This window comes from Ascidia mentula, chromosome 8 (genome assembly GCF_947561715.1).
Source record: "Ascidia mentula chromosome 8, kaAscMent1.1, whole genome shotgun sequence".
In the NCBI taxonomy this organism is placed as follows: Eukaryota; Metazoa; Chordata; class Ascidiacea; order Phlebobranchia; family Ascidiidae; genus Ascidia; species Ascidia mentula.
In genome coordinates this window covers 16,753,298-16,776,376 of record NC_138573.1, presented here as the reverse complement: position 1 = coordinate 16,776,376, position 23,079 = coordinate 16,753,298, and the positions used below count along the sequence as shown (strand labels likewise).

Here is a 23,079-nt window from a genome sequence, read left to right as displayed (position 1 = left end):
CAATGCCAGTGAACCTTATGATAGAAGGAAGACACTGTGATTGCCTCAGTGTAGGATTTTAACAATGTTTACGGACCCAGTAATTCCGGCAAACGTGGAATTCTTTTAATTACCCGAGTCTTATTCCATCCTTTCTTTCCCAAAGGTCGCATGATGACAACATTGTGAAAAACAAACCTCGCGACGGCCGGTAGGTGGAGCCACAGTGCCCCTTTGTTTCTACCAAGGGGATCCCCCGAACCTGCAACCGGCGTCGAAACGAAACGGTGCTCCACAGCAAAATAACCGAACCGCGCCCGCAAACCAGTTCTTTTAGCGTTTTTAACCGATTTTACTAGATTTTTTTTATCACGCCGTGTAACCTTTCTGCTCTTTGACACGCCGTGTAACATCCCCCCTCTCTTCAAACTTTCGCTGGTTTGCTTAGACTTGGTGCTATACCTTTTCATCCCGCAACACGGGCTCCATTTGTGACGTCACATACAGCCCCCGTTGTCAAGTCGCCAATCCGGAACTTTTAACCAAATTTTGTACTTGTGTTTACAAGGCGATTCAACATTACGTCAACGCTTTTATGAGGTCATAAACATTGGTTGAAACCGCACGTTTTTGGAACTTCGTTTTTGTGTAAGTTTTAAAGCGGCGTTTGGGCACGCGAAAGTTCAGCAGTATGAGATAGTTGGGGGAGATTTTATCTTTTTGACATCGTGCGTTTCTAGATTACGTCACAAGGTGGTGACGTACAATAGCGTAGTTACTGCGTTTGTCGCCGTAAATTTTCATATAAGTGTCGTTTTTTTTATCTATACATAAATATGTGGGTTTTGTGAATATTAGAGGGGAATTCCCTGGTCTTTTCACTCCGTAAGCCGTCAACTTTTAACACGCATTCATATCCACTTCCCAGTGTACGTTGCTTTGCTTTTCAAACGTCTTTACCCCCCTTTCCCCATACGAGTGGTACCACTCCCCTGTAGCTTGATCTTTGCCGCCGCGTTTTTATTAAAATTTGAATACTTTTTTAATTGGCACCCGCGCCCCTCGAAGAGTAACCCCCACTTACCCACGAAATCACCCCTTAAACTGCAAGGTACAAATGCGCCCCCAACCAATTAATAATAAAGTTTCCCACCGCTTGTGAGCGTGTGGAGTCACTAACTGCCCTGTAAATTTTGCAATCCGCAATGGTTTGGTTTTGTTTGATGAACGTTTTTATTTTGTTGTTTTACTCGTGTCTCATGCTTGGGTATGGACGTGTGCAACCCGCACCATTAACAACCCCCCCTTCTACATTTTATTAAAACCACCACCGATTGTGATAACAAACACAAACTGTGCAGTGTTAAATGTCAAGCCGTGTTGGGACTCAAATCGGGATTGCATCTCAGGAAACTTATCAGATTTGTTACAACTACATCGTTTCGTGGCTCCAGAATGTTATGACAACTTTGTTTTTAGGCAGCGATATTTTGAAATGTATATACAGGTGTCAGTGAAAGATAAACAAAAAGTTAAAAGGACAGAAGTTGAACAGACCTCACGAAAACACAGGATAAGCAAGGAAAAATATTTGGGATTTAAGCGCGTCACAAAAAAGCTCCACAATGTGCTCAAGTTTCTACTTCGGCCAATGTTTCATGTGAAAACTCACATTTCAACTGTTTCAATTTGTCGGCTCGCTTCAACAGAAAATCGCAACAGCCGCGCTGGCATTGGAAAGAAAATAATTAGCAAAAAAAAAACTTGAAAAGAAATGAAACTTGAATAAATTCCCAATGTGTGGTTGGGTTTGCAGTTCCAAATGTTTTTTAAGGAAGTTTTCCTTTAAAAAAAAGCCAAAGTTTTTCTTTAAAAGCACAAAACGTGACTCATCCTTAGTCGGCTATGTCTGATCTACGGAGGTTAAATACGCCGTGAACTTTAAAAGCATGGCGCTGCGTATAAACACAAACAACAATGTGAAATGCAAAACAAAACGTTTTTTAAACGCTGTGCTCCCTTTCCAAGATTTTGCAGCCGAACATTTCGAATTTTTTACGTGCTGGCAGACCCGCGGTTTCCACTCCCCCCTCCTCGTATCCGTTGCATTCTTGCGTTATTTCGATGCGTTTTTGACTTCTCATCTGGCCTGTGGGCTGATTCCAGCATTTGTAAGATAAGGTTGTAAATGGGCACAGATATCTTACGAGTGGATCCTGAACGGTCTTTTGGAGGTTTTCCAACTACGAAAATAAAGTGACGATATGATGACAACCGGAAACACATTAGAAAAATTCTTGTCGGATTGATTGAATTTGCAGGAAACAAACAAGCAATTGTTTTTTTCGTATACGAGGTCAGATTTCTCAAACACGTGAATAAAATTACTGATCTGTGGCACACCAGCTGTTGGATTCTTACTGAAACGGCGTTCCGGCTTATTTTCACCGCTGTTAGTGACTACTACCCATTAAACATGTGCCTTACAACAAATTACAGCACACCACTGCAACTCACCGTTAGGTTGCCCATGTATAAAGATAAAGCTTTCGCAGCATTGTCTGTACGAAGTCTTGCAAGTTCGTTGAAGTACTTTGTATCTGTAACGAAAATACCAACAAACATTTCATATTATCCCAACACGAAATACAGGTCCTGTGGTTTGGGTATTTTCGACAGAGAATTTTGCCATAGCCGAAAATATTCAAACAATTTAAATATATCCATCTTGCCTATAGTTTGAAAATTAGACGTTCCGCTTGGCAAAGGTTCTATCCATAATAATTTTATATTACCTGTTGTAACGGAATCGACCCATTGTAAACAAGGTAGCCTGCTGTTCACATCCGTCAGTGGCTGCTTTCCTTTTTTTCGATATAGTACCGTATATTATGGCCGCTCGACAACATTCACCGACCACCTTTAGACCTTTAGTTTTTCTTGGTGGGCCTGCGATTCGAAAAAAAGTAACTGCAGAATTCATTAAAATTAATTCCCAGCACATGTCTTACATGTTTTTAGTTATATTTATATTAAATACATTAAGTTATCATGCCGTGCTGGTGGTAGTGGACGAATAAACCGTACTTTTGCCCAAATCAGCTAGTATTTGTCACAGAACAGACCTTTTTACATAGAAAGTTCACAAAGCAACAAATACAAATCGGTGCAATTTACCTTTGACCTTTGGTCCCGGGGGCCTAAAATATAAAGTAAGTGTCAAGAAATTCAAGAAGGAACATCAATGGTATTATTTGAAAAATTGGTGGGTGCAAAATAAAATTACTTTAAACCGCAAATATATTTTGTTGTAACATATTCTTTATTAGTTGACACTTTTAAGGTAACAGTAATACGTCAGCAAGCAATTCTGAGCATTACACGAAAGTTACGCTTCCGCTGAGGTTTGAACTCGCGACCCTTGTCGTTGCTAATCAGAATTTGAAAAAGTAACGACGACAACAAAAAACACATGTTTTCCGAAACCTTTTACTCAACCTCCGTGATTTCTTTTTGCTGCATACGGTTTTCCACAACGCTTTGTTGACTTTGCCCCCTTGTGCAGATCCGCGTCGTCCGCTAGGTGACGCTGTGACGTCGTCCATATAAACCACTCGATCGGTGTAATCGACCACAGCGGCCCTAACATGAATGAGGTAATCCAGTATTAAGTTTATTGAAAAATATAGTACTTTTTTATGCAGTGACGTTAAACTGCTGTTTTCCGTCAATCGAGTCAGTTGTTTTTATCTGCTGTGGTGCCAAATATAAAAAGTCGCGCAACATAATCATAAATTTGTTATTTACTGTATGGGTTAATTGTTGTGCCAACGGTTCACCATCCAGCAACCAAGACATAATCGCGGCGAAAAATTTATAATTTTGCACATTTAATAAACAAGAGCTATTGGCCTAGTAGGGTTTTTGCAACTATATACCTTGTTTACTACAAACCCCTGTCCTAGTAATCGCAAGTTAACATTACACATACCTTATATGAACACAGCCACAAGGGGGAGCTGTCCACTTCACAATGGTTTTCGTTTTGTTTGAAGTGTTTCCTTCTATCGCCGCAGTTGGACAATCCATTGCCACTCGAACAACATTGGAGCTATTGAAAACCCCGACGCCACAATTTGCCGCTGCAAAAGAAAAAAAACGATATGTTTGTTGCGTGGGATTGCGACTTCTAACGGCAATTTTCAGGGTGTAACATGCGTTTTTTTTGAAGCTCAGTCAATTGCGCAATTTCAGGCTGGATCGGTCAAACAACGAATTTCAGATACTGGAGATATCAGTCACCCTGTTATTGTATATCGATTATGAGGTCATATAGGTTCGACTATCGTTGGTTTTAAGATTCAATTTCTCGACTTTCAGAATTATTTCGCTTTTTGATGACATCGAAGGGCAACTTAAAATCATACCAGTTGTCTCAGTTGCGACCCCGCCCCGGTTGGCTTTGCGTTTCCTTCCTCTCGTTACTGACGCTGCAGCCTCAGGAGCCGGTTTCAGATCCAACAAAAATGCCTTGAATGGATTGCGGTTCGACCCTTTGATAATTACTGCAAGAAAACAGGGCTTTTTTATGTTGCATTTATTTGTGTTTTTTCTACGATTTTACGTTTTAATTCCTCGTGGATCTAAGTACAACGATAGCAATCAGTATGGCACTGTACATATTTTGACGCCAAAAGCATATATGCTTTGTTTATGTCAAACCATAACAGAAGTTCATTTGAAACTGCGCTTACAAAATGTCCAGCACTTTTGCAACGGATAGTTATTATCTGGGCGAAATGACTGTAAATTTGACATTCTGAATACCTACCACAAAGTACTAAGACAATTATAAGTGTTTATTCAGGAATTCCCCCATATTTGTTTAGTCTGAACTTGAGTACCGCTGACCATACTTGGCATTAATGTGGGACTGGTGGTCATGTTTGTATATTGCGTTGCGTTCAGTGTTTTTCGACGAATTTAGGTAGAAGTCCCGATTCCACGAATTTATAACAGCGCCTTACTTCCCTCGAGAAAAACGATATTCACAAAACTAACTTTCCGGCGAAAAAAAGACATATTTTTGTCGCGGTTGCAAAAACGCACTGCAGATTGACGGGACGCGCAGACTAACAGGCGCAGTGGAAGCAAACAACTTTCTCCAATCACTCGCTCACTGTATCAGGTTTCAAAGCCCAAGCCAGACGACGTCGTCTAAGCGTCAACTTGTCAACTGAGCCTCGTAAGTGGCAGATAAAGCGCACCCGGCATTTTTGTGGTGTTTCCGTGCTTTCAACGGCACTTTGTCAGATATTTTGATTTATGCAAGTGGTTGCAGAACGTCGTAGTAAAAACAAGCTAGTTAACGGGGTTTCCCATACCCATAGCAAATAAATTAACAAAGAATACTGCCCCAGGGCCATAATTGTCATGATGAAAAACTTGCAACATAGAAACCAAAGGAGTTCGTTTGCACTGGAAGATTCTGACCCACAAATATGGCGGTTAAGAAGCAAAAGTAACGTTTATAAATCTTTCAATCGGTTGTGTGCCTACGCTCCAATTTCCATCCGACTTTATTAGGATGAACTGTGCGTTCCAAGAATCTATTTGCCTTCCGTTGAAGAATTTCAAGAACGTCACGTTTTCATTTTATTCGTGTTTTGACAAAACTGACTTAGTACCATTAAGTGCAGCAAAACATGGTAATTTGGGCCAAATTTGTTGGCGGTCCCTTTGCGGACACGGGCAGGCTTGGGAGTGGCCCGCACGGCGCCAGGCCCGGATGTTTGGGCGGTTTGGTGGCGTCGCGGGCTCCATGTAGTCCTCCGCACCCGTCCAACCTCGACATCGGTTCAACCGGCTGGAATATTAAACTTCCTTTAGGCCGAATGTTTTCGGAAGCTTTGCGTTTCAAAATCCTTCAACTGTCACTAATGTTGTTTCGTGGGATTCACGCTTTTCATTTTGCAAATACATGTTTGCGGTTGCTGGGGTTCGAACAGGATGCTAACTATGGAGGAGCCATGGCGTCGTTTAGGTGAAGTGCTTTTTTACGGTCACTTAAATCTAAAAAGTGTGTCTAAAAATAAACTGACAACAACTTCGTATAGTACTCCCACGGCTTCCATGACAAGTTAATTGTAGAAACTGAGATACGCAATCGAATAACTTTCCCGGTTGATGTCTTCCACATATAAAATATTACATATCACATGACTAACACTCTTACGAGTCAAACAACAGACCAAGCTATTTGACGAAAACTAATATTGAGATGTTTAGGTTGTAAATATTGAATTTGTTGAAGCTGTTTAGGGGAAAACCATTTTCTGTTTCAACAATCGTAAATCCGTGTGCATCATTCCAAAGCTGATACTCCTAAGAACGAATTTGCATTCCCATTGGACCACAAACGGCAATCAACACCAAACCACACATAACGTCATGGGAGTTTTTGAATTATGAAACCAAAGCTGGAAATTTAACACAAGTTTCCATTTGTCGCCAACATGTTGATGTAAAATCCGGCAGAATTAAACGTTTTTAGGCCGCGGTTGACTGATCCCGCTCCCTGGGAGGCGCCCTCACTGCAAATCGTCAAGATCAGTCTTCATCCACACTCCCATGTCTGCCTCTAATCTATTTTGGCAGTCTACTGCCGGGTTTCAAAGCAACCGCATTTCTATTTTCGGTGTTGGGTTTCACGTCGCTCAAAACCGCGAGGTTGTCCGCTTGTCGTGCGAGTTTTTAACCCGAGCAACATAGAGTAATCCTTTTTAGGTAGATTTAGGCTAAACCGTAACAAATCATTGCTGATGCTGCCAGGCATATTGTCAATACAAAAAAGCTCTTCTGTCAATATTATTTATTAATATTAACATTTCGGTTGCTATGCAGCAGCCCTCCTCAGGATGTACTCTTACAATTCGCTGTTTTTGTGAAAAGAGCATGTCCTGATGAAGGCTGATGTATAGCAACGGAAACGATAATATTTGCAAACATTATGCCAGACGAGCCTTTTGGTATTGACAAAACCGTAAGGTATATAGCTTCCATGTAAGCTATGCCGGAAGAAATTACTTGGGTACATAAATTGTTCATTAGGTTTTACCATTCCACATTGTGTGTTAATAAATCAACAAGCCTCTAATTCAGTGCTTCCCAACTTTTTTCAGTTCGCGACCCACTTTTAATGCAAGATTTATTGTGCGACCCACAATGAGATATGACCAAACGTGATCTAATAGAAAACTGTAACATTTAGAAATGCTTCGCGACACACCTGAAATAGCTTCGCGACCCACCAATGTGTCGCGACCCACTGGTTGGGAAGCACTACTCTAATTGATATCAGCACATTCGTTAAAAAAATCGATTTCGCTAATGTACTATAAGCAGTTTCTTGTTCAAAGAGACAAAGAAAATGTCTGACAAGGGTAATATTCTCACAGAATTAATGAGCAAGTCTTGCCAATTTACAACTAAGCATTTTGCTACAAATGTCATCACCAAACCGAAGAAGAAACAACAACAGCTGTAGCAGACTTACGAAGCAAATAAGTTAATTCATGTAGTCAATTTTGAAAATACCACAAGGTATTTTGCAGGCAGAATTACAACAATTACCCAAACACACAAATAACGATTTTTTGCATTTCCCACAGATACCTGGGATTTTCTACAAAATTCTTTGCCCTAATTACATTCAATGTTTTGTGTGCTGACCCATTAGCGCGGGCAACGAAGGGTGACGGATTAACCGCACAAGTTCGCCAACCAGAACTAAACAATTTAAAGAGATGATTTAAAGTAGAACAAGGTTTGCAAATCGGCCAGACCAACAGAAATATAACCAGTATCATGAGTACATGTTGTTTTGCCACAAGGCAACTGGTTCAGCTGAAGGATCTAAATCAGTAGTTGCCGAAAACAAAATTTACTCAACTTAATGCCAATTATCAACTATGTACCGATGGTGATTCTCTGGTTTAGTCATTGTTTGGTAGAGATCCACTACAAAATAACGGCACTTTCTCTTTGACTTCAAAGCCTATTTCAAGATCGACAAGGTCGTTTCGGTCAGTGGCAAAACTTCCAAGCACGAAACCCAACGGCGCCAACCGCTAGTGGGCGCCGCAACTTTCTCCCAACAGTGTCAATTATTTTGGTCTTTATAAGGTAAAAGCGAAGATAGTGATTTAACCCTTGCCCCTAGCTTGTTTGTGCAGGGTTCGGTTAAAGATAAACTTAGATCAGGTTATCGTTACATCATGTGACTTGTGGTCACGGGCCGATGCGCACCACTCGTGCGTGTCAGTGTGTAAAAGTGTTCTTTGTTCCGCAACTACCACTTTTCGTTAGGATTATTGTCCTTTTAACCGGATAAGTTCGAGTGTTTTCGTAGCAGTATCAAAACACTAGCGAAACCAAAACGCAACAAACACATTTTAGACAGTCCTCCAGTAGGTTGAATGCTTTGGGCAACATATCATCAGTTCCTGATCCACCAAGTGGAAGAAGGGTCGAATACAACACGCCAAGCTAAGGTTTCCTAAAAATCGACGACACTACTGTATGTTGTATAAGCAATGGAGCCAATGATGTTTTTTATAGTGAGCTGCAGACCGGGCCACTGTTTCAACCTAATAGGTTTCATCAGTGCAGCGCCTGTAAGCTGTTTTAAATGTTTGTCCTGTGCACATACCCTGCCAAAACACCATTTGTTGAAGCTTGGTTGAAGAGAAACACTACCCTTTGCCGTTAATTTTGTTTCGTAACAAGTATTTACAAAATATTACAGCTTTAAGAACAAAAGGCTGGCCCATTGAGCAGAAAACATAGACATGTTTTATTTATTTAAGACGTTTCGACAACACCTCACACCATCACGCCAACCAACAAATGCGTCACGCGTCCGTCAGTTTGGTGTTGTGATGCCAACACCTCCAAAATCCGAGGCAAATTGAATCCTTTCCACGTTCGCTTTGTGTAAATTAAAGATAATAGTGTGAAGTGGGGGGTACTTCAGATAGACAATCTATCATCATTTGCTCCTTGAGTTGCCTTTATCTTGATTAATGGCTTTCTAGACTCGGTTTAAGAGTCTCAATTCCAAAGTGCGTCTAACACTCCTGTTTGAAGTTCGGGACAAAACAGTTTTACCCAGAACACATATTGTGAGTTGTGATTCGTCCAGATTTGCGGAATATCGAGAACTTTACTGTTTACGTGAAGTAAGGGTGACCTGCAAATTGCGCAACTCGGTAATTGGCATTTTAAATAAAATCTCGTTTTATCGAAACCTTTTTGGTTAACTTGAAGGCAAAGATGCAGTTTTCGAAAAAAAACTCGGACCAATAAAAGATAATTTTTCAACGATTTTGCCTATTTCAGGTGTAAACGCAGTAGATTAGAACTCGGCGGCGATCAACATAGTCACGATCACAACCTCCAATGACACAAACCCTCATTCAACTCAGAAAGAAACTAAACATTGCTGATGACCCGTCGTTATCACGATATGCGATATTTGACAAAACGTGACGATAAGACAAGGTAAGCTTGAAGTTGGGGAGGTCGAATCTGCGCCACCAACGCGATGCAAACTTTTAATGGTTAAGTGCCGAATGATGCCTTAATGTCAAATATTGGATTCTGGTTCCACTGTTGAGAAAGATTTTTTCCTTTGGTAAGTTTAGGCAAATCAATAAATTCCCTGACAACTTTGCAGCTTCTAAATTTACAGTTCAATTGTTTTTTCTTCATGCCTTTATATTTGAGGCTGTCGATAGAATTTTTGGTTTTGTGCAAATTTCCACAAACACAAACGGACGATGTGGAACAAGCTTCTAAAACGGAAAATAAGCGAAAACACATGGGGAGCAAATCTAAAATCCTAAGCAAAGATTTACACAAACGCGTTGTTAACGCTTAGTCGAGTTGTCGGAGCCACCACAATAGAAACGAGACACCGAAAATCTGCAACAGGCTCCGCACCAGACCTCGCAAGTTAACCAACAAACCCTACATTTACGTGACACGGGAATTGCCGCCTTTGCTCGGTGACAATTGTTACTCGCCGAAGCGTGCAGTTGTCTGCCACATGTCACACGTCCACACAATACGACCGACACCTGCACCGGTAGCACCTGGGCCGGTAATCTACCTGTAAGTCTCTGGCTTATCTTTGTATGCGAGTGCGCTTATAGGGAGGGTAATTAAAACGTGCTTGGCGAAGACCCCGTGTTTTCAGCAATTTTGGATTGAACGTGGAAAGTGGGTAAGAGGGTTTTATTGGAAAGATTTTGTTCATGGAAAAAAATTCTTCTCCCATTTGAGAATTTATCAAGACCCACTTTTTTACGTCATTTTTAACCAAAGAGATTGCTTGGGAATTTGCAGAACGAATGAGTTTATCGGACTCAATGACGCAAACAAATCTTCAGGTTTTTCGGCTTTAATTCCAAATGGAAAATTTAAGTTAAGAATTTTATTTGTATAAAACTATTCTTTTGAATCGCATGTCAAAAAGTACATAAACAAGCTAATGTTTTGCTAAATGAGTCAAAATTATTGTCTTGGCTGGAAAACCTGAACATTAACTACCACAATTTCCAAGTTATTCATTAAAAAAGGCAGAATACACCCGCTTACTTTTATAAGTCTTTCCAGGTTTGAAACCTTTCTTGAGTTTCTTCAACTGTAGTTTGTATTTCGATTTTCGCCTTCCGTTTCTTCCCAAAACCATACTGCTTTCCGACTCAACCATCTCCATTGGGTCTGGGCAGGGGTCTTCTGTCGGCAGAAATATAGCCTTTCATCAAGACGTACGTATGTCACTATTCGCTATGACAGACGAATATTTATTGCGTTTCTCAAAAGAAACAACTTTTAAGTTCAATTCGTGTGTGTTTTTTGAGCTGTTGTTTATGCCTGTGTAGGTTTATGAGTGCACTATCCTCACAAAGGCTACATGGATAAGCACCGAAATAAGCTTTGAGTCTAATTTAAGATCACTACGTTGTTCAACCAAGAAAAAGCCAAACAAAGATCGTTTCAATCACAAACAACCTAAAAAGTTAAAAAATTACGTGTTTCCAAGGCAGTGTGGTTCGTATCTACATCCTCTCTCACTCCATCGAGAATCCCCATGTTTAAACCAAGACCCCCACCACCACCACTTGTAATCTCCGCACACCGACATTCCTCGCATCGAGTCCGGGGATCCACCGCCCGTTTGCATTCAAGAGTGCAGGGAGGGTTGAGAGGGGGGCACGTGGACTCGAAAAGGTCGCCGGTGCCCACTTGGCTTGGATCCAGTATGTCCATCATGGGGTTTCGTTGCATCGTCGACACCGTGACGTTTGCTTCGTTGGCTTCTTTTAGGTAAAAATGGACGGGAGTAAGCTGACAATCTTGTCATTTGTAGTATTTCAGTGTTAAGAAAAAAACAGCAAATAAATAGTTATGAGTTTGTTATTGCCCTAAGACAAATTTTTACCAAAATCAAACAACTGTCAGGCAAGCCAGCGTCGGTCATTTTACGTATTTGGTCAAATCTGGGCCCGTAATTTACCATCAAGACAAAAAACAAAGAAACACAAAACGAATGAGGATTTTTTTACTTGAAAAACAGTTCCCGGATTTTCTTTTGTACCCACCCTATGTGTCAACCACCTTCATTCACGACACATGTAACATCAGTAAAAAATGGCAATTAAAACGTTAAAAATGCTGAAGGAAAACCTTTATCTACCTGGGTTTGAGCATTCACACAGATCGCATCCCTTTTCATCTTTCCGCAAGGTGCCGTTGCAATTGAGAAGTTTAACAGTGCAACCATGCAGGCTACAAGGACGATTTTGCAATGTCGTTTCTGTAAGATTTCGTTAAATCACGAACTGCATGCGCAAAGTTCATCCATTGTATTTTTAAAAAAAATTTTAAAGTTATATTTTAGAAGACCAAATATTTCGGAATTTTTAAGGGACAATGTTAGGTCACCAATGAGATTTACAACGATCCTACAAGACTTTTAGGAGCTTAATCTATGAATAGTTAATAAACCGAGTGGATATATGTTTAACAGGTGCCAAAATACATTGAAAAACCAGGCATTTATGCTTGTTTACATAAAAATCAAGACTGTTACTGATGCTGCCATATTCAAGTGAGTCCTTGAAGAGAATAAATAGGAAAAACAGACCAACATTAAAGACTAATACTGTTGGTTGATATTATTCAGGATCCTTACCTTCGCATCTGCACAGAAGACAACCCCTCTTGTTCATCAGAAGTCGACTTGATGGACATCCCAGTTGTTCGGGGGTACAAGGGTGAAACGGACAACCTGCATCTAAAACATAAACAAAATATATTTCACAAACAATCCGGTTCAACTTTGCGAATTTCCCGACAGTTTAGTGCAGTGTTTCATGATAAAAATTGAGTGGTGGTGAAAGAATAATGGAGAACAAATATTTGGGAGTCATACCGTCGTATTACCATGATATGTGCTTGTATTTTATGCGGCAATTGTTGTTTGCACTCTTTGACACCACTTACAAAACGGTTTGAAAAACTGAAGTTCATTGTGCAACATTTGGGTGAAGGAAAACTTGAGTATCAGAGAACTGGAAAAAGGTTAAGGAGCACTGGTTTAATGCATATATTTATGTTTTTAGTGAAAAACATGTTTTCGTGCCGTTGCCGCTTTTACAATAAGTCAGAAACAAGCTACATTTAAACGCCTTTGATAAGAGCAAGCCAAGGTGCTTTGTGCGGTTTAAAAAGGCAAAACCTTTGCGTTTTTGGCCAATGTCAATACAAAAGTCAGCTCGTTGTTTGCTTGACGCGGAAAGACCGAATTCGCCGCTTGACAAGCCAACATTTCCTGTCGGCAAAACCACATTTTGGGCGCAAGTTCAAAACGAGGGTAATGTCCTGGAAAGCGGGAAATCAAGTCACGTACAAATGTTTTGTCTGTCTGGATCGCTTGTTCGGGTTTCAAAGGGAGTGGAGTCCAAGATCGAGTGCACGCTTCTTGGGTGGTCGCGCCATCTTGCCCACAAACGCGGACCGATTGAAAAATGTGGGAATCGGTTGAAATAACATTCCGCTGTTTTAATGTGAACCACAAATCCGGGCGTTTTGGTTCGTCGGCACTTTTCCCATTTCCCTCATCGGTAGAACATCGATCAAAAACACATTTTTATTAAACTCGAACCGATCAAAACGTGTTTAACTTCTTGACATCACAAGCAGGAAAGCCCCAAATAGGGTATTCCCCGCTCGGGCAGCGCATAGGTGTTCTGCGTTCGATGTGAAGTCGAGGTTACCGCAAGAGAAAAACAGGAAAGCGCGAGTTGAGACATAACTCGTTGCACCGACGAAAGGTTGCTTATCGGGGCTGCGGCATTTTCGAAAACACGGAAATAAGTGTAAATTGCCATCAATTCATCTCTCGCCCGTTCACACGATTGTTCAGAGAAGTTCCTTTACGTCATTTCAAAATCAAAGAACACAAAGCTGTTTGTTTCACATGGGGTTTCTTCGGCGCGCAACTTCCGCAAAAGTTTGTCAAAACAATTCTGTGCAAATAACATAACCCGGAAATTGAGTAACTGCGGGTCAAGTTTTATAAATTGTGTTTTTACAAATTTCGAAATGAATTTATATTGTAAAAATTGTTAAGGACAAGGGTCAGGCGGTTTAAAAGTGACAATACGTTTGTATTATATCTGCCAAAAGAGAGATTAGTTCGAAAAAAGGCGGTTCGTCCAAGTTTGTTTTCTTCGAAATCTTCCCCATCACCAAAACAGTTCTCCCAACTTTTCCAGGTCAATGTCTGGCGTAACAACGTGAACGTTAAATCTTGAACAAAGCGTTTATTGAACTTTTTTGAGGACGTGCGTATTCCCCACTTTAGGGTTTACCTACCCTAAGCTTTACTAGAATTTAAGAAACACTTCTGTGAGATTGGAAAACTCCCACGGTTCCTAAAAAATTTCCAAATTGCCTGGAGTCCGTTGCTGTTGCTTTAAAACCACAACAAATTATTTGAGGCACCAAGAACAATTCTAATATGACGTCATTCTCGGCGCCTAATCTGGCGTCACCGTCACGACGACAACCGAACCCCTACCCTCGCCAAGTGTGAGCCAGATGTTGTGTGTGATGTTCTGTGTATAATGATGTGTTAACCAGTGCTGAAAGTAAGCGGTATGAAGTTCCAGTAAGAATTCAGCGACTAGTGTTTCCCAAATACTTATGAGAAACTGAAATTTAATAAATATGAATGAGAAATGCAATAATTCAAAAAATCCTACCAAGTATACGAAAATACTGTGGTTTATTATATTTTCCTGTAAACGCAATCGTTCCGGAAAGATTTTTTTTAACTTTTAACCTTGTTGTTAATGCTTTTATAAGAGAGGTTATGTGCATAGGTAATTTCCTGTACATACTACACAACGGAGGCAGAGGATTTTTGTGTTTGCTAGAAGAAGGCACTTCGTCATTCAACGAAGTTCATTATTACTTGGTGGAAAAAGTGATGCTGGACGTCATTGGTAATATCTGTTGCCTTTATGGTTAACAGACAAATAATCAGGCTAACCGATATTCCCGAGACCCGACATGTACAAGAAAAACACATTAAACTCAGCGTAGACTCGTTTACAAAAGTTCGTAAGACGTATACATATATTTTTACACATCCCTCTCAACGCAACAAGGCAAGCCCAACAGGAAGCACTCCAGTCTACGGTGGTGTCGCCACCTCTCACAGAACAAACATTAAATTCATTCGTCTCGCCACTTGTAATCTTGAGCCAGACGAAGTTGAGACATGACGTGTGTTGTACGACGTCAGCTTATTTCCACCGTGTTCCCTTGTATTGTTAGCACATATGGACGTGGACTTGTTTGAGGGCGACGATTGCTATGTGGTCTCGCACGAAAACTTCTTCCACTGTTTTTACTAACTTTGGAAAACCATAGCCAATGACAAATTTTTTGCAATTTGCAACTTATTTCTTGTATCCGGTTACAAAATTAAAGTGTACGTTGTACGACAGTTTGAGAATGAAAGCAAAAATGCCACACAAACTGCACCGTAAATTTACATACAGCATACATACATACACCGCCAAACATATGTGTTGTTAGAAGCGAAAGCACCACCAGGGTGTTTATGACGCTCTAAGGTTGTGTTTCTACTCAACAGTCGAGCGCTTGTTGTCCCCACCTAAATAAAAGCTCAACATTTTAAAATATTATCTGCGGAACGATCAAACCACTTTATTGCTTTACGAGTTCTGCGAAACGATCAGAGCGCTTCGGTAAAACATTTCAATTTCATCCTGATGGTCGCAGCAGCAATTAATTAAAATACACGCCGGGTCTGAACGTTAGTTGAACTCGCAATGGGATTTGGTAATGAGAAAAGCACTTTCAGTTTGTGTTAAACTTTCGGAAATCACCAACTTCAAAATGAAGTCCGTCTCGGCGCCTAATCTGGCGTCACCGGGAGCTTTAAGCTGGGCCCAAGACGGCGACCGAAACGCTTTTCTGACCACCTGTTCAGTCAACAGGATGCCGCCCTGTGGTAAATCGTGTGAATTGTGTGACATCCACGTAAATTGACTTGTTTAAATTCCAAAGTATTTTGTTTCTGGATTCATGGCCAAAGCAAAAAGTAAAAAAAATCACAATTTTTTATTAAAAGTAGCCATTTATACGGCATGTTGTCAACTTAACAAAAGGCGAACCCTGCATTTATGAAAATCGATACACGACCCACACGCAAACGCATAACGTTTCCACAGGGAAAATGCAACAAAAATAAATGACAAAGTCCCGTTGTCACTAAACGCATTAACCTGAGGTGTAGATTTCTCCCCGAAACTTGACCACCTAAAATCAACTTTACCCAAACTTAAGTTGTTTCGTTCAACGTTCAAGTCAATGAATCCAACATGACTCGAACGCGAATTGTTTGCCCAAATTTCCTGGCCGAACTCCACTCTGTTTGCTCACCAACTTTGGCAGAATGAGTCAAAACGTCATCAAAACCCATTAGCTTTTTGACCGGCGGGATTTCAACAGTTTGGGTGTCACCCCAGGATCATCCAGACGCTTCACAGTCAGCACAGGTGCAAGAAATGTCGCAGAAAAGATTGGATGGCGCCTTGCCCGCAAATCAAACAAGGCTGACATTTTACTGTGCAACTTCTCAAACGAAATATATTTAACTATGGTCATTCATTGTTCGGCCGTACAAGTGCGTCAATTCCGCCATGACCGTTTCAAGTTATTGTTTATGTTTTTCTTGTAGTTCTTAAATAGGTTTCAAAAACCTTTGTCGCAATCACATTATCACCCTAAAATAGATGTTTTTGCTGATTGCTGACGTGTTGTAATCGCAACAAAACGCACAGTGCCCTCTAAAGTAATCGAAAAGGTGTTTAAAATTTTGTGTAAAGCTCTCTGAGTCGGTAAAGAAGTTACAGCCCATATTTTGACACAGACTTTGTGCAAACGTTTCGAAGAGACCGACGACGCCAAACAGGGGTCTCGTACGTCACATCCAAGCACAAATACACGGGAAGTGTTTGCCAGTTTGTTACTGACGCCAAAACCGCGGCCACATTACAAGATTCGTGCAATGAAAGTCAAATTTACACAATGTTTCTTTGACAACCCTTATGTGGGTTGCTGCTGCATGGATTTTGTTGGGAAAAAAACTCGCGACGTCATGACAGTTATTCGTGTTTAACAAAAGCTGAGCATGACATTGCTAAATAGTAGTGGCAGTTTTTGTATCAATAAAATTACTTTTAACATGACTTCAAATCAAGCAAACGGCTATTTTGAAGAATAAACAATTTCAAATATGTCCGTCATTTCTCTAAAACGAAATATGCATCGCATTGCCGCCAAACAACACCAACGAGATTCTAATCTTCCTGATCTCCTAAAAGTCTGTGGCGCTTATTTGCGATTGAGCTACCGCGTTGAAAAATGTAGATCGCCTTCTGTTTGTGGAAATATTCAACAGCTTTGTCGGCAAACTTAGCGGTTTTGACGATTAGGCAGCAGGCGACTCATGTGCAAAACGACTGTATCCATCATGCATGGGCAATTTAGGCAATACGGGTTTAACGGTTGTGTAAGAAAAGTTGCAATAAAGATAAAATATTCATTAGCGGACTTATAGCAAATCGACCATTACGTCATACGCATGCGCATCTCTTACCACACAATTTCGAGATGCTCGTTGGGAATTTTTCGCCTGCGTTATTATCCATTTATACCAAAAGTCCCGTATTAGGGAACGTAAAACTTGTTTGTTTATTCACTCCAAGATGTCACCAGCGAGTTGCGCTGTTTAACAGCAACATTGTGCGTATGGGAGGATTCTCGCAATGCATATTGCACAATGTGCATGTTTATCCACACATTTGCCTTTGGGGAGCGAAAATCATTTTGCAGCTTATTCACATAAAAAACAGTTAATGCAATGTATTCATCTTTATAGGTTGATGTGGATTTCGTTTCCCGTATTTCCAAACATTATCGCGGTATGCTTTCTGTTTTACAACTATGACCCACCTTGACAATAAACCAACTCCAACAGAACCAGGATGGGGACGAGCCAACGAAGCATGTTTCCACCTTCTGTCGACCTGGGTTTGTCTGTCGTTGGAAATTGCTTGGACCGATCGATGCTTGTATTTCACTGGAATCGATGAGGATTCAAAACACAAATAGAACCACAAAGTCGGATCGGTGGTGGCACCCAGGAGATTTGTAATCCAGCGGAATTAATGAAATGCGAAACCTCTACAATGCATCGGAAAGTCACCTTCACAAATAAGAATGTTTAAGGTAATGTGGAATGGGAGCTTTAGTAAATTAACGTCACTATCCAGCTTCCAATTACGTAACAAGCTATAATTTCCGTTGATACGGCAAACACAATATTATGAGGAGAATACACAGAACTAACGGATTTTAAATAACCCATTGCATATTTGCGTTATCTATTGGTAAATGACACACTTAACTATTCACAAACAAGTATATCAGTCAAAATAAAGCGGTTCTTTAAAGCAATGCAGCAGGGTAATTTCGTTTTATTGAGGCCTTTACGCCTAAAGCGCTTCACGCGTAAGAGTTTGTTAATCAGCGATCAGGAGCCAGACAATATCCTGTCGCCGACCAACTCGTCAATTAGCGCAAAGCCGTGTAATTGAGGAAAAGCGCACAGCTACAGTTTATCTTTCTCTCAGTTAAAACTCTGTCTGTATCTGACTTCCAAGTAACCAGCAACCTGGCAACCAAGTGCAACACCGTATTTACACCGACGAGGAAAATACAACGGGGCAATAAATCTTAAGAAACTTCAGACATTTACGGCTTTTGCCGGTTCGTGCTTGTCTTCTAAAACTTGCTCGCCGACTGGAGTTTCTGGTTGTTGAAAAAGTTTTTCAAGAGTTGTATTATTGTTGGCGTTAGTGCAGTTAATCAGCCTTATATGAATGTAACTATATATGAAGAACAAGTATCTGATCACTATAAGGTTTGCTTCTTATACCTTCGTCTACTATACAAATAAGAAATATAAGCCAATCTTCTTAAACCAAACTCCAATTAAAACTGTATGTTTGGATCCTATCTGTACTAAGTAAACCCCAATCACCGCCAACTCCAACTGTCGTCACTTGTGCAACGTCTGTCTTTCCAACGTCTCAAGAAACACAAAAGACCGATCAAGCGACCAGACGTGCCGTCCCCCTCCCCTTCAGTGAAAAGACAAACCTGCAACTGAGTCAACAAGATTTTCCAGCTGCGCGGCGGGCAATTATAGGGTGATCACCGACACTGAATAGCGGCGCTGCAATTTGGCACAATCTCGAACTCTCCTTTCTTTGGCAAGCGGCAATAAAGAACTCGACTCAAGTTCGGGTCCAAACACCAGACCAAAGCTTTCTTCCTCTGAATCGTCTGCACCGACGGCGCCGTTTTATAAACAAGGCACAGGAAAAAAGGAAGGCCCAGTCATCGCAGAGGATATAATTTTGTGGTATTATCTTTGTTGGTGCGCGCAGCGGAGCGGCAGATGTACAGATCAGGCGTACATGTGTGTGTTCATAACTACAAAATGTCATTGAGGAGCAGGTACCAGTGCGGACACGTTTTTGCAAGGAATCTGTCCTGCTGGCACAATTAAATATACACCTTCATTTACCAACGTTTTGCCTACTGTCCACGATACCTAGTTGGATAGTGAGCGAAATGTCGGTGAAGAAATGTGCTTGTTTAATTGTGCCAGAAGAAGAGATTCCTTGCAATTACAACAAGCAGCCACAGCAAAACAATATTATGAAGTATTTGCCAGCCATGGTTCGAGACGAACCACAGTGCGATTGCTCATTGCTACCCTCTTGTGGCTAAATCTAATCATGGTATAAACTTGTTCTGCGAAATCTGCGAAAATTTTCTAATGACAATTGTGCAATTTGCTATTACACTAAAAAAATGCAAAACAAGACAAAAGTCTATTGTTGAAACAAAAATTAAAAGAAATACTCAGTTTTTCTGTTATTATAGCTCATGTATATGGACATTCTTATGTTGCGTCTCGTATCGGTCGGTAAAAATTGCCTGTGGTGTATTCTTGGCCGCATTCTTTCATATTCTTGCCCTTTTTTATAATACTGATACACTTGTTAAGGACATCGCTTATGAGAGAAAAATATGTGTGCAGATTCGAGATGTAATTTTTGGATCATATTGGGAGTAGAATTTTTTGGGGGGATTTTATAGAAATCTTAACATCAAAAATGATCTCGTCACGCTTGAGTAATAGGTTACGCGGCATTAACGAACTAAACAAAAAGTAAAATAGCAAATTTATGTTTTACAACTGGTTTTAACAAGTTTGTGATAAAAAACGCATTTGTGAATTCGTACACGATTTGTTCTTTAAGTGACTTGGCATGTGGCTTTTCAAAAACAGTAAGGCATGAATGATCATCTGTTAATGTTCGTAAACTACTGGATCTTAACTCCAGTAAGTTTATTTTTCCGTGGCATTCTGGTGTTATTTGTTTGCACTGCAATTCGTCGGCTGTGGGTTCACAAAATTAAATCCCGTAAAGTAAGTGTTGTGGTGCTTGGTGATGTCGGTAGAAGTCCAAGAATGTCATACCACTCGATATCGTTAGCCCAACATGGATTCCAAGTCAACTTGGTTGGATACTGTGGTAGGCTCTTATCTTATATTTAAATTGTAACCATTCAATATAGAATGATTTGATTTGGTGTAGTAAAATGCAGGAAACTGTTAACAATGCTAATCTTTTTCATTCATTCTGTTATGTTAGAAAATGTAATTTTCAGCTGTATACCAGAAGTCCAAAGAGTTACTTCATATACCTTCAAAAAACCACTGCAACAGTCAAATAATTTTTTTTCATGATATGCAACCTTGTTGTCTATCATACTATGCCAGCTATGCATAAGACAAGTATTCATCTCACTACTAAATTAAGTATATACTTCATTTTCATTTCAAGAATCCACACCTCATCAGCAAATTTTGGATTCCAACAGAATAACCGTGACATCACTGACACCTTGTCCACAATTAAAAAGCATTCCAAGAATTTTGTCGTACATTCTGAAAGTCGTGTATCAAGCACTTAATCTTTTGTGGACTTTGGTTTGGTCTGTTGATGCATCAGAGTTTATCCTTGTCCAGGTTTAGTTTCCATTAAATACTCTGCTTGACCAGTAATAAAAGTAATGATATATACCATTATTTTGACTATTTTGTTTAAGTTGGTTCCAGCAATTAAATCACTTTAAAATTTGTATTGTGTCATTCAGAATCCACCTTGTATTCCAACTCTAGCCGTTTGCCTGGTGTTGAGCATTTTTAATGGAAGCAAGTTCATTGTTGACTGGCACAACTATGGATATTCCATTCTTGCATTGTCCCTAAAAAGTTCCCATCCACTCGTCAAAATAGCTAAAAGGTATCCGTGATTTTTTTTGGATTGTTTAGCATTCATCTTGTAAAATATTTCATATAAATACATTTTTTTGAGGTATGAGGAGATTTTTGGTCAGTTGTCAACTGGAAACCTGTGTGTGACAAATGCAATGAAACTTGACCTACAAAAAAGATGGCACATATGGTAAGGTGCAGGTTTTTTTACTCTGTGTATTGGATTTGCTCGTTGTCTGACAGAGAACATGATTAGTGCAGAGGTCATGCATGATCGACCAAGCACCAGATTCAAGCAGCTAAACAACCAAGAAAAGCATGAGGTATGAAAAAATATTAAATAAAAATATCCTTTTTTTGTAAATAGAACTTGCTGTCTCTACAGCTGTTTGTCAAATTACAAAAGAATTACCCACAATTTGCTTCGAGTGGTGGCGAAAGTGATCAACAAAACAGGTTTACATCTATCAGTGAAGATGGCACATTTGCATTGAAACCAGATCGGCCAGCTCTTGTTATCAGCAGTACAAGTTGGACAGGTGAAATATAATTAAAGGATAAAAACTGTGTTTCCACGGAAACGAAAACCTGATAAAAGAAATTTCTCCATTGTTTATTTGCAGATGATGAAGACTTTTCAGTCCTTCTCGATGCTTTAGAAAGTGAGTTTTCTGTGAAATCTTGCTGTTATTGCCTGAAATTAGTAAAACCATATTACATGGCTAACTTTTATGTAAAATTCCCTATCTTACTTTTTGTAAAGATGGAAATTGTGTGAAGTGTAGTAAAGATATGTACAATAATTCAAATACTCTCAGGGTACGAAGAAGTAGTTGATTGTGGAGATTCAAATTTGCCAAATGTTTTATGTGCGATCACAGGTAAAGCAGTCAATTACATCAGACTTTTATATTTTTTTCAACAAATTGTGGACTTTTTGTTTTCTCAGGTAAGGGCCCAAACAAGTCCTACTACCAAAAACTTATTGCTGCTAAACATTGGGAACATGTGCAAGTCATCACTCCCTGGTTAGAGGCAGAAGATTATCCAACTCTGCTTGGTGGGCCATAATTTCTTTGTACAACTTACTTGTTTGTGAAATTGTTAAAAATTGTGCCATTACAATGTCATAAGAAAAACACCTTTGACATATTCTTTGTGATGTAAGTACATAGAAAACAAACAACTGGCAGGCTGTCAATCATGCACAGTATATTTAATAGTATTCTTATCAAATATTCAGCAATCACGGCAAATTGCTATGTTGATGTTAATTGTTTCAGAATACAAATTTTGCCGTCAGACTAAGTTTTGATGAGAATACACTGTATGATGTTTATTTTAACCAGCATGCGGAGATATTGGAGTAAGCCTACATACATCCTCTAGTGGCCTGGATTTGCCGATGAAAGTGGTGGATATGTTTGGATGCGGATTACCAGTTGCAGCAATCAACTTCTCTTGGTAAGAACTTTAAACATTAACTCACTTTGCTAGTTTAGTAATGTTTTGTTTTTACCTGCAGTCATTTTTCTGATAATTTTAAATAAGATTTGTGATGAACCTGTTATTTGAAATGGTAATTATGTTTGACGTTGTACATGTTTCATTTTTAGTCTTGATGAACTTGTGCAAAAGAACGTCAATGGATTTGTTTTTGAGACTTCAAAAGAGTTATGTGAGCAGTTTCAACAAGCCTTCACGAACTTTCCACACTATCAAAAAACATTATTTGAGTTTCGAAATAATATTGAAACGTTTCGTGAAAGAACTTGGGATATTGCATGGGAGGAGATAGTGTTACCCATGTTTAAATGATGTTTGTTTGTATCAAAATTATTGTGATTGTAATGTTTGGGGAAATATCTGTGTTGGTGCCTGACATACAACAGAATATATCAGACAATTTATTTTTTGTAATTTACCTAAAATTCAGCTCATAAGGCATGCTAAGAAATGTGTTTTGGTCAAATATAGTTATTGTTGCTAATGTTTATTAGTTATTGCAAACGGTTGTATGCAGTCTTAATTGTGTGCAATTTGGCTTTCCTTTTCAGAATAAACATTTTACTGGATTT

At 39.7% G+C, this 23,079-nt stretch overlaps 3 protein-coding genes across 11 annotated transcripts in view; 2 read left to right on the top strand and 1 right to left on the bottom strand.

Annotated features, from left to right (window-relative positions):
* LOC145910562 (protein scribble homolog) overlaps positions 1–801 on the top strand; it is a 40,443-nt gene extending 39,642 nt beyond the window's left edge. For all 6 annotated transcript variants that reach the window (XM_082997729.1, XM_082997734.1, XM_082997736.1 and 3 more), the window contains one exon: positions 146–801. In XM_082997729.1, the coding sequence (XP_082853855.1) occupies positions 146–154 (9 nt within the window). In that variant the 3' untranslated portion in view covers positions 155–801. The remainder of the gene's footprint in view (positions 1–145) is intronic.
* A 646-nt stretch (positions 802–1,447) lies between these two features.
* Positions 1,448–17,848, bottom strand: LOC145910563 (uncharacterized). Of its 3 annotated transcripts, none has more exons than XM_082997737.1 (12): positions 17,599–17,848; positions 12,239–12,340; positions 11,741–11,860; positions 11,076–11,363; positions 10,639–10,779; positions 4,407–4,544; positions 3,971–4,121; positions 3,466–3,621; positions 3,157–3,179; positions 2,775–2,928; positions 2,497–2,579; positions 1,448–2,222 (listed from the first exon to the last, which is right to left on the bottom strand). In XM_082997737.1, exons 1-12 carry the CDS (start codon positions 17,651–17,653, stop codon positions 2,035–2,037), a joined length of 1,599 nt encoding a protein of 532 aa, XP_082853863.1. In that variant the 5' UTR covers positions 17,654–17,848; the 3' UTR covers positions 1,448–2,034. The 3 variants fall into 3 exon arrangements, with proteins under 3 accessions (XP_082853863.1, XP_082853865.1, XP_082853864.1); XM_082997739.1 differs by having other exon boundaries at positions 3,478–3,621; XM_082997738.1 differs by having other exon boundaries at positions 10,639–10,776.
* Positions 17,849–19,921: 2,073 nt separating this feature from the next.
* Positions 19,922–23,074, top strand: LOC145910564 (chitobiosyldiphosphodolichol beta-mannosyltransferase-like). 2 transcript variants are annotated; one of them, XM_082997740.1, is made up of 11 exons: positions 19,922–20,255; positions 20,568–20,752; positions 20,881–21,029; positions 21,102–21,191; positions 21,258–21,324; positions 21,387–21,540; positions 21,625–21,663; positions 21,820–21,882; positions 21,951–22,061; positions 22,351–22,465; positions 22,618–23,074. In XM_082997740.1, the coding sequence occupies exons 1-11, from the start codon at positions 20,015–20,017 to the stop codon at positions 22,817–22,819; spliced, it is 1,416 nt and encodes a 471-aa protein (XP_082853866.1). In that variant the 5' UTR covers positions 19,922–20,014; the 3' UTR covers positions 22,820–23,074. The 2 variants fall into 2 exon arrangements, with proteins under 2 accessions (XP_082853866.1, XP_082853867.1); XM_082997741.1 differs by lacking the exon at positions 22,618–23,074 and having other exon boundaries at positions 22,285–22,405.
* The last annotated feature ends 5 nt before the right edge of the window (positions 23,075–23,079 follow it).